Source organism: Condylura cristata, unplaced genomic scaffold (assembly GCF_000260355.1).
Source record: "Condylura cristata isolate star-nosed mole 26May11 unplaced genomic scaffold, ConCri1.0 scaffold00001, whole genome shotgun sequence".
Taxonomy (NCBI): Eukaryota; Metazoa; Chordata; class Mammalia; order Eulipotyphla; family Talpidae; genus Condylura; species Condylura cristata.
In genome coordinates, this window is record NW_004567102.1 from 11,364,875 (window position 1) to 11,377,306 (window position 12,432).

Genomic DNA, 12,432 nt, shown 5'->3' on the forward strand with positions numbered 1-12,432 from the left:
AAAAAAAAAAGAGAGAAAAAAAATATATATGTTTTTATAAAAGTGCTCAAGGTGAATTCCAGGTTGGGTGAATACCTTTTGTTAAAACATCCCATCCCCATGCTTAACAGCATTACCAGTTATCATGTTTTAAAATTAATTTCTCAGTGTTTATACTCATTATTAAATTGTAAATTCCTCAAAGACAAAAATAATTTCTTTTTCACCCCTGTGTCACTAGAACTACATTGCTATCACTCAATAAAGAGTTAATGAATGAATAAGTAAAATGAATAAATGAAATAAAGAATGCTTAAATATATACTAAAGCAGAGAAAATTCTGAAACAGTATATAGCACTCTAGAAACTAAATGATGACCTTTGTTGCAATTTTTTCAGGTATTTTTTAAAACATAACTTTCATATGGAATGGACACTCCAGAGTCACTTACATAGGGGTTTCAATTGTAGGGCTAAAGGTTTAGTCTCACAGGAATTTTCCCATCAAAACAAATATATATTAGAAAATATTTATTAGTATATATGTAGTAAATATATAACTATTTTAAAATACAGTGACTACTGGATCTGAAAATATATTGCGCTTTGAGAACACAGCTTTCTGAACAGCAACTCTTAAAGTCTTATCTACACATAACAGCACAATGCATGTTTGAGTTGCAACCAGATACCATAAGCAACAGCATAACATAGTGATTTCAAACTACAAATAAAAATAATTTTAAAAACTATCAAAAGAGGTCTCTCATGAACAGGTTAAAGAAAAACATGCATAAATTCAAAAATATAAAGGGGAGTACCACCAGTGATAACCAAATAAGACAGTACATTTTTAATTGAGGGTTAAATCTGAAATTAATAAACTACTTGCAAATTAATTTCTACTTGGAAGTAATATATTTTTACTTTATGTCAATATCAGAAACAGAAATTTTTAGTCAACACTGTGAAATAGGTATGATTAAAATGCATCATGATTATGATGTAAAGAGGGGAGATAGAGGAAAGAACAACCAAGTCAGTAAATGGATTCATTATTGTGGTGATTACTTTGCATATATACAAATACCAAATAATTATGCTGGAGAGTTGAAACTAATATAATGTTGTTATATTAATTGTATGTCAATAAAAATTTAATAAATGGATTTACTGATTTAGGCAATCCAGCAAGTTAGAAATAATAAAATCAAGTATCTAACCAGCCAAGATGGTGTAAGCATACCCCACACTGCTTCTCTTTGTGGCTGCAATTAAAAACCTTAAATAGAATATATGAAATATATGTCTGAGAACTCTGATGAATAAATACTAGCAGACAGACTTGAAAAGGAAATCATAACTCAAAATACAAACATCTGATGGTAAATTTTATGATTTCTATTTGGCACTAGTAACTCTTACCCTGAGTACAAAAATTAAGTGAATCTGGTCTGTCTATCTGATATATAACAAAAGCTACAAGACAAACCTGCTGGAAATGCTCCAAAGAATTGTGGCCTCAACGAGAAATAAAGTTGGGGCAGGGAATGTTCGAATATAGATGGCAAAATCTGGGGGAACTGATGGGACTGTTCTGAGTCTTGACTATGGTGGTAGTGGTTATAAAACCCAGATATCTGAACAACTAAAACAATACATTTCAAATTAAAAAAAAAAAAAACCTAGTAATTTTAAAAGTTATTATTTTCTAATAAAGTATTAACATTTAAAATATTCCTACTATTTTCCTCTCCTTTGACTAGCTTAAATTCTGACAGACACCAAAATGTACAGCTAATGGAAGGCATAGTAGAGGACAAGTCAAAAAAACCTGTGGCAGGAACTTGAAAGAACTCAGAAGATGTGAGCTGCTTCAGAAAAAAGCAGAGCTTCCATTTCTATCAAATACATAAGAAAAAAAATCTTCAGAAGAATCACAATAGTATGTTATCTATAATAGCCACATTTAAAACAAAAATTACTAGACATGCTAAGAAATTAAAAGATAAGTGAGTAAAAAGAGGTAATAAGAAAAACATTTCAACATGGTCAAATATTGAATTTAGAAGACAAAAGACCAAACAAATTATTATAAATAAAATTCAAAGAACTAAAGGAAGGAAGTAACATTAGGAAGATGGCTGAATAAGACATCCCACACTTGTATTCACTCTCAGCAAAAATAATTAAACTGTCATCCTTGAACAAAAATCCCTTTTATGTGCTTTGGGATTCAACAAAGAGATTACAAACTTTCAGTGGAATCCATAACTAAGAGTTGTTTTGAAAACACAATTCTATACCAGATAGCTGATAAATTCAATATAGTAACAGGCACAGAGACCCAGAAACAGCTCTGTACTCCCAATGACTAGGTTACAGTATTGTTTCCCTGAGTCCTACCACCTGTCATCAGCAGCATAGCACAGAGAGCCTAGGAGGAGTCACACCCACCCATGCTTTGGGAAATGGTGACACAGAGCTCTTCCCCAGTGGACCCTGAAGTAGCCTATGAACAGGTTCTAACACTCAGAGTTGTGATCTGAAAACCTGTGGATATAAGTCTGCTAAACTTGCTCCATCTGTAGATTCTGAGGGTCCTAAAACTTGACTCTAGTACCTCTCAGTCCTACTGGCAGCTGGCAGAGGAACCTACCAGGAAACAAGCCCAGTGTGTAGATGTACAGCATATCAAGTACATTCTTTTAAAACACCTGTAGTATGGAATTAGAAATCAAAAACAAAAGGAAAAGCAGAAAATTTACAAGCATAAATACAGTAAATGATGTGTTACTTATAATTTCACAATATAAAAATTATAAAATCATCTCATATATCAGAATTCCACAGCATTATATATCAAATATATTTGATGTAAATATATACTTGAAGGAAGAAGAATAAAAAAATAAAACTGGTCTTAATAGTATCTTACTAGTATACTAAAAAATAGAAATGTCATGTATAAACAAATACAATTTGTAATAGCTGCATAATAGTCAATGCTAAGAAAAAACTTTTCTTTGTTTAACAATTTTTCTATGATTTCCCCTAGCCTCTGAAGAGCTCACTTTGACATGCCTGGACATGACAAAGAGAAAAAAAAGCTCTCCCCTTGGCATGGTCTGTCACTGAACTTTACACTTTTGTAGGATATGGATAGGATCTGCCTTACAAGCAAATATGAAAACAATTATATGGGTAAGGAGAGAGAAGCAAAGAGTATAAGAAGAGGCTCTCTCTCATTAACAGTAAAGACATAGCTATTTCTCATTTATGCTATTATAATTATCATTATTCAATATTGATCCAAATCTATTTTGAAAATTTTAACATTTATCATTAATTCAAAAAAGCATATAGTAATCAAAAAGGATGTATTTTCAAATAATATAGTGGAAAATACTATGACAAAAATGAGAAGTAAAATCCATGAACAAATATATTAAAGATTACAGAAGAATCAGTTAACATAAAGATAAATCCTAGGCATAATCTAAGCCAAGATACAGGGGAAAATGTTTGAAGAAATATGTAAAGTCTCTAAGAGATTTATGAAGTGCTAACAAATAGTACAACACACATATAATTAAAACCATACAATGAAAGATACAGGGAAAAATAATGCTTACATATTGATGAAAAAAAAATTAGTTTACAAAGAACTATTACCAGGCTTCCTGCTCCAGCCCTGGAGTTTTTGCATCTCACATTAAAATAAAATGTCTACAAAAGTTATTAAAATCACAAAGAGACACCAGTATCAAGTTGGCTCATAAAAACAAATGATAGGGAGAAATATCGGTGAGTTCCTAAAGGCCCTGGATGCACTGGACAAAGTGGGTGACTCTGGTGACTGACCCAAACATATAGAAAAATTGGAATAACAGGGTAAGGGAAGGGAGAAATTCATCAGAACCCTTTTCTTACCTGGTACACACAAAGTTGCCCTATGTTGGCAAGCAGAAAATGAGAAAAATTTTGGAGAACAGATACCCAAAGAATCCTGAGACATCACTGCTCTAGCAGTTATAGTTGGGCAAATGGGGTCTCTATGCAAGCACACAATGCTGGTCACCCCTTTGTTATGGTGCTTCCTCCCTTTCCCCCTTCTGGAGGCCAGCAGGACCATTTAACTGGAAAGACACCAGAGGGAGCCTTGTAGGGCTCATCATCCTACACTGGAGGAAAGAGGCCTCAGGTGCCCCATCACTCACCCAGCTACCATACAAGTCCAGAAAGAGTGCTAATCTTTCCACACCGATGGCTGCAATTCAATTTTGTGTGCTCCCCCCCCCCATCCTCCCTCAACACCTACAAAGGAGCTAGCTAGCCCTGGGAACATATTGGGGAGCCCTGTGGTGCTCCCCAGCAGACAAGACTAAAACAGCAACAACTATCTCACTGGGAGCCATCAGAGTCCTGAAAAGCAATTCTTTCCCCATTTGTTTGTTTATTGGTCAGTTGGTTGGTTGCTGTTCCTTTCTGCTTTTCCTATTTCTGTTTTCTGATTCTTCTATTTTTCTTCTTTCTCTCCTTTAACACTGCCATTGCTATTTTCTCTTCTGTTTGTTACATTCCCTTCTTTTCCTCCTCCTTTCTCTTCCCCTTTTCTAGCTGCCCCTTCTTTCTTCTCTCACCTTCATTCCTTTTACATTTCGATATATTTGCCTCAATCTCCTCCCCTTCCTTATTCTCTTTAAATCTCAGTATTCTTCTGAGACAAGCCGAAAGAGAGCAAGGAATTCAACAGAAAAATACATCCCATCCAGCCTGCAGGCACCTCCTAGTGAACTTGGCCTCAGCGTGTATCTGGAGGTGCAGTGCTCCTCACAAGATTATCGACTACCACAGGCTGAGGAGTTGGATCCCATCCTACATATTGGAAACCAGAAAATCATGGGCTCCTGGAGCAAATCACAGCTGAAAACAACACCTAACATAAGAGAAGAGTGTCTGCATGTATGTGTACCCAACCACAGTGACTCAGACACTAGGCAGACACATGCATGCTTCAGCAAGAGAAAATAAAAGTCATGCACACCAGCACCAGCAGTACAGGGGCACTACAAACAGAGCAAAGCTGAAGGCTAACAATGGGAAGAAAGAGGGCTATAAATAATCAAGCAGGCCTTCTGGGAACAATATACCACAGAAAGAAAGTCAACCTCCAGAACCCAATAATATGGACATGGAGGGATTATCTCCATCTAGCAATTAAAGAACTCAAAAGGTCATATTGAAAACAAAGAGCTAAAAGAAAAGGCTAAGGAAGAAAATGCAAGAACTGGAAGATAACCAGAATTAGTGGAGGAGCTCAGAAATTTTGGGGAAAAAAAACCATGAAAACAGAATAGAAGAAATGGAAAAATAAATTGGTACTCTTGAAAATAGGCATAAAAATAACAATAAAAAAGAAAGAGAAGTTCAAAGGAAAAATAATGAAGAAACACTTCAAAAACTATCTGACACCATGAAGAAAGGAAATATAAGAGCTATAGGAATCCCAGAAAGTGAGGAGAGACAACTCCTTCAGGAGCTTCAAGAAACTCCTATTCAAGGAGATAATTGAAGAGAACTTCTGAAGCATGAAGAAAGAAATGAAAATAGACATATAAGAAGCTATAAGAAAGCAAACCACCACAATGGGAGAAAACTACAACAAGAAACATAATAGTAAAGTTTCCAAAGGTCCAAGACAAGGAGAGGATACATGGAGCTACAGAGACAAAGGAGAGAAGGTCATAGAATATGGAGTCAGAAAAATACTGTCAAGTGAAAAGTTTATTAATAGTATTGTAGAATCGTGATTCCTGATTTTGATAACTGCAAAATGGTTAGAGAATACTAACAGAGGAAGCTAAAGGGTATCTAGGAATTCTTATACAAACTTCCTGAAGTATAACATTTAAAATACAAGAGTTTTTTAAAAAGTTCTGAAAAAACAATAACGTTACAGTGATAGAAATCTTATTAGGGTTAGAAGAAGGTCAAAGGTCACCATAAAATCACTGATAACAGGGCGGGGGGGGCAATAGAAATGTTCAATAGAAACATTCTATTTCATGATTACACAGGTAGTCACCCAACAATATTCAGGTATTACTTGAACACTGAAGTTCACTGAATTACATATTTAAACTAGTGAAATTTTGTTTACATGTTATTTCATTTCAGTAACACTGACAGAAAGAACTCCAAATATAAATACAACAATCTTTTAAAAAAAAAAAGTGTGAGCTGCAACCCCATTATAATCAGAATGCAGATAAGAAACATCAAAAGAGTTTATATATGTTCTTACCAGATTAACTAACTGAGTATGTACCACATCTTCTACCAAAACTGCTGTTTCATGAAGAGGACGCCTAGCATCGCCTAAAGAAAACCTGCAAAAAAAACAAAAAAACACCGATATTAAACAATATAAAATTAAGAAAGGCAAAAAGTAAAAAAAAAAAAATATTTATTATGATATTCTGTTCAATAAACTACAAATTGATCACTTAGATAACATACTGAATGTGCAATTTTCTTTGGACAAAGTATGGCATCTGTCTACACAAACTGTACTGTCAAAGAAAACTGCTGTGTTACCTGTTACACGTAATTGTATAGTCATCTCATAAGTTAGTTGCTAGCTTAAAGTGTAAAATGTTAACAACCACGTCACATTAACCTGAAAATCATGATCCCATATTCAAAATATCAACATAGTAGAGAATACTAATCATATGGGAAATTAAAAAGGTATTTAATATAAATAAAATGAAAGCTGCTTATTCATTATGAAGAATGGATTACACAGAACTGGTCTTAAAAAGTCACCTTCTCAACTTATACAAAGTGGACTGATAGGCAGAGAATCCCTTTTAGTAAAGAACACTTGAAAATAACATCAAAAGAGTGTGAACCTATAACCCAAAAGGAAAAGCACAATAATAGATTAAAAATTAGTATTTAAGACATGCTTTAACTACCAGTGGATAAGAGAGAAAATAATACAGACAAGATGAGAAAAAAGTTTAGGATTTCTAAGAAATATATGCATATATCTATCTATCTCATTTTAAGTTAAATATACATACTACTAGTACATAACTTTAGTACAAAAAATAAGCAAAGACACACTTCAAAGGATCTAAACATAAAAAGTAATTTTCAAAAGGTAATTTTTAAAGAACTTATTTATGGACATGAGAAAACTTCTTTGCTCTGATTTACATATATATATGTCATTTACATGTATGTAACTATGTATATAGTTATTAGCATACCAACTGTACCAGTCTTCCTGGAAATAAACAAATTTTCAAATTATACTCAAATCAGTTATTCTAATTATTATTAATCAAGTAATTATTACTAATTAACACTAAAAGGTCATAATACACATTCTCAAAATAAGGTAAGACCAAAAAACAATTTCCTTTTAATATAAATGAAAAAAAAATAAACTTGCTTATTTACTTTCAACTACACTTACTACCTCTAAGGTTTGAAGCAGAGAAATAAATAGCACCTGAGGAATTTACTGCTTTGTTTAGAAATAACCCTTTTCCATGACATAAAGTTGGGAACTCAAGACAAGAAAAAGCACCTAGCTGAATGTGAGACCACAGATGTGAGTCCACAAGAATAAGATTCACATGGCTAATACCCAACTAAGAACATCACAATAATACTCAAAAATTCCCATATATCTGGCTTTAAATTATGATGACAGGAAATCTAACTGGCATTAGGCGACCTGGATCTAATTCCCACTTTCACACTATCTTGGGTAGTGTAATTTTTCTGGGTACCTCAGTTCCTCAACAATGAGGAGGTGACAGGATTAGATATTAAAGAAGCCTTTTCAGATATTTGATTTTGGCCTATATAAACAGCCATAAATCTTTAGGAACAAGGCTTTAAGTTTTAAATCCTTAAAAAAAAAAAAAACCTGTCTTCCAGAATTAAAAGAAAATAATATTTTAAGAAAACTCTTAAGGAAAAATCTTACTTAATTGTATAAGTTGAGTAATAACCAATGAACTTAAAAAGAAATAAAAGTTTTTCAATGGGTGACTGAATAAATTAATGAAAAAAACCATTGGAGGAAGAGTGTGATAAGGCTACAATTTATTCCTGATCTGTATGTGAAAATAGTTTCCAAGAAATATTCCACCACCTTGTTAAGAAATTAAAAAGAAAAAAAGATTAGTGTTTGCACTATGGGCTATTACAACAAGATTTTATTTTATTCTACTTTAGTATATTTAAGAGAGTCCATTTTTGAGTTTACAACATTTATCTTCAAATATTCAAATACTAATTAAGAACAGAGTAGAAAGTGTTAAAGAAATTATGTAAAGAGTCAATATTTATAACAAGTCATCACATTATAAACTTTGAATGTCTTCAATTTTATTTGTTGATTAAACTTCAATAAGTCTGGGGGAGGGGAATTCTGAAAAAGAAGCCAAGTGGGTTAAATTCTGCAACAGAGAGCCTGGCCTGCTAGACCAGTCATGACGAACGCAGGGCCTGCGTGCAGATCTGCTCATAGAGCTTTCAGGAACCAAACGTAAAAGGACAAGCGGAGATGTTTCTTTAGTGCCTTGTGTGCATCTTAGATGCTGAGTTGCTTTCAGTACTTACCACTGGCTACAGATTCTAATGTGGTTAAATTATTCTGAATACTGTGGTTAAGTAATTGCTGTGGTCTTGGGAACTAGTTATTTTTTTTTTATTACTTCTGTGTTTTTGGACATTTTTCTACCACAGGTAATTGAAGTTGCTTTGGAATGGACACTGTGACTACTGCTTAGTGTAAGAAGGCCCAGTGTGACTTTCTGCTCCCAAAAGAAAGTTACTTTTTTCCCTTCAAACTACTTATTTGATTATACTTTTATAGGCTAGGTGTTACTATAATGCCCAGGAATTTCTCCTAACTGGAATAAAAGTGAGTAGCAGACTAGAACATAACATAAACTCTACTCAGCTAAGCCAAAACTAGACAGCCCACGCAAACGCAGACATCATGCCCTTTGCGTCATTCTTTCCCAATATTTGTTGAGGTTGATTTACCCACTGTCCAAAGACGGGGAAAGAAGTGATCATGTCTTACATGATCAGTCATCTATGGCAATCACACATAAACACATGCAAATTGTTCTTATTCCTCATTTTTTAATACCTCTAACCTTGGTCACTATATGATTTTTATCTAACCATATTTCAAAGAGACAAATGAGTTCAACATTGGCTCCAAGAAAGCCAAAGTGATAGGTTAGTTAAAATATTAAATGAATACCTAAGACAAAGTTTTTCTAGCAGTGATCATTTTTTTACTGATTGAATGATTTTTGAAATCTACTTCATCACTCCCTTTACCAAGATATACATTCATATATAATTTAAATGTTCTTTGAGAATTTTTACTACTCTGTAGAGTATAAAATAGATGAAAATATAAGTAAGATTATAAAATTGCCATTTGTGATGTAGGGATTATAATATAACATGAAAAAGTACAGAGAAATATTAATACTTGTATTTGTTGAAAATAAAATTAAAGGTAAAACTTTTAAAAAGTAAACATCACTTCTAAGCATTAGTCACGCAATCAAATATTTATTGAGTGCCTACTGTCAGGCACGATTCTAGTTGATAAGGATACATCAGTGAAGAAACAAAACTTAAAAAGTTTACATTCCAATGAGAAAATGATTTGGAAAACAATACACGTAATAAATTGCTAAATAATATGCATATTAAAAAGATGATAGAAAAAAAAGAGAAGATGGGAAGTGTGGGAGAGGTGAAAGAAAACAGTGTGAGCTATTAAAGTGAACATTTATTAATATTTGCATGTGAGAGAAATGGTTTTAAGAAAGGGAAAAGAGAAAAATATCTTAGAAAATTTCTGTGCAAACCAACAACTCCTAGGAAAGCTCATCTACAATTATCAGTCATGGAAATGTACGTCTGATGATGTTTACTAAAATAGTATAATATCTATATGAATCTGTAACAATTCATAGGATAATTCCTTCATAGGCCCTATATTCTTTTTTTTTTTTTTGATAAGTTTATTTTTACATCATTTGTGCATTTTTCCATCTCAGTTGGAATATGCTGTGGAATATGCTCTACATTCTTAAGCAGTATGTATCACCATATTTAAAATAATGAATATGAACATAAAGCAAATGACCATTAGTACCATTTATTTGAGGAATACGAAAGACAATGTGTGGGAAATCCAATGATCACTAGATGTTATTTTCGGAAAGTCCTAAAGGGTTTATTTATTCTATTCATATTGTTTTTAAAAGATGGAAAATAAAGGTTAGAGAGGTTGAATAACCACTGAAAGAACACAAATTAGAGGCAAAAGTTAGACCTTTTATTTAGTGTAGAACTTCTTTTCTGTAATGCAGTGTTAAGTGTAAAAACTATAACGAACTAGACAAATTAAATGCATATTCATCAATGATTAAGATCAACAAAATAATATGGAGTTCAACTATTTTATTTAACAAAATAATTGTTAAGACTTCCGTAGAAGTAATAAATTCAAGTAGTTATTTTAGTTTCTTTAGCCCTCAAACACTAATAACATGAGAATTTAACTAACTTTTTTGAAATTTAACACCCCTTAACAACATCAGATATAGATATACTATAATCACAAATTTCAACCAAATTTACAAGCACATTTCATGGCTTGAGAATCAGATTTAAGAAAGTTAAGGGATTTGCCTATGGCACTAGCATCAATATTAAGCAACAAAATTATGAACTGTGAGACAGCCACCTAGAAATGGGAGAAGTTTGTACATTATAGATATTTAGAACATTAGAAAAGGGAATAAAGTGGCAGATTATATCAGCACTTTCAAAACTGATGCTGCCAGGGGAAAGATATTCTTCCATCAAATGCTTTTGGAGTATGCCATGTTACTTTATTCTACCTTAGATTTGCAATGCATGTTATCATAGCAGACACTCTGAAACGTTTTGCAGGGAAGGAACTTTAGGTTTTCAATGTATTTATTGTGTATATAATCAGTTTTCTAAGCCTATTTAGCTATATAGCATTGAAAATGAATTTAGGAAACACTGACATAAGCAACCAAATTCCAATAAGACTTAGGAACGTGTTAGAGAATACCAAAAGACTGTAGTACAAGGTGTTAGTACTTCCAAGTTCTTCAGTTTTAAACAATGAGGCAATAATGATGGCAATAGTAGCCACATTTGCTTGGTTTTCTTTTTTACTCTTCAGTAAATTTTTATGGTGGACCTGTATCATCATTTCTGAAAGTCACATCAGGAACAGAACTTTGTTGGTAGACGTGCCTGAGTGTGCACCAAGCTACAACGCTGGGTCACCCACCGTGTGTGTCTCTTCTGCAGATCATACCAACCTCCAGAACACCAATCATTGACAGCCACATTGCCTGAAAACTTTACATAAATCACCTGAGAGGTGGTGTCTGGTCAGCATACTTGTTAATTTTATAAAAAAATTTTTCTCTACTTCAAATGCAGGTTTTCTTTTGTTTGTTTGTTTTGTTTTAAATTTTAAGTAGTGAATGACACTCTCATTATGCTTTCACAGTGTTTGAAAAAGTCTGTTTTCACAAACCTGTCAGCTTAAACCCCATATTCCTCACCTCCCTGACTTTTTTTTTTTTTGGAAAGAGTGCAAATTAACAGAAAATTTTGAATGACAGTGTAAGGAATACATCCTTCACCTAGAACCAGCAATTAACATTTTGGTGCATTTGTTCTCTATCAACATTATATACATGTATACGTTTCAATACATACATATATAGGTTTCAATACATACATATATATATATATATATATACACATATATACATCACACAGAAAAGGTATGTTTTTACCTGTATCTAGACTATATTGATTTTCTTGGAACAATAAACATTTATTAAGCACTTTACTACTGTACCTGGCATACTTCAACGAATTAGGTCACTTAAATTTCTTAAGGACCTCGTTAACTCAGTATCACTATAACTGTCCTTGTCATAGAGATAATCCATTTTCCCATTTTTAAATCAATAAAAACTGGTTTACACCACTGTATATGATTCAGTGGTATAAACTCACACCTATTCAGATGTGTGTTACCACACCATACCAACCATCAAAGTATCCATAATCTTTTTCTTTTATATATATTATCACATATGCCTTTATTATTCTATCAGGTTTCCCCATTTTGTGAATTATTTCTTAATACTTAAGGTTCTAATTCACTTTTTTTCAACAGTTTATTTTTACATCATTTTGTATATTATTTTTTTCATCTCAATGGTAATCCCTGCGGATTTCACATCACCAAGTCACCCGTGTGCCATCACCATAATCCCGTGCTCTTCCCTCCCACCCCCTCACCCCCATTTTTTATCCCATTCCCCACTCCACCC

The 12,432-nt window shown here is 33.0% G+C and overlaps 1 protein-coding gene across 3 annotated transcripts in view; it reads right to left on the reverse strand.

Moving 5' to 3' along the window:
- Positions 1 to 12,432, reverse strand: part of SUPT3H (suppressor of Ty 3 homolog (S. cerevisiae)) — a 382,176-nt gene that overhangs the window by 183,417 nt on the left and 186,327 nt on the right. For 2 of the 3 annotated variants that reach the window (XM_012723795.1, XM_012723808.1), the window contains exon 3: positions 6,288 to 6,372. In XM_012723795.1, coding sequence (XP_012579249.1) covers positions 6,288 to 6,372 — 85 coding nt within the window. Of the gene's footprint in view, positions 1 to 6,287; positions 6,373 to 12,432 lie in introns of those variants that run through there. The other variant, XM_012723800.1, reaches the window with a different exon arrangement.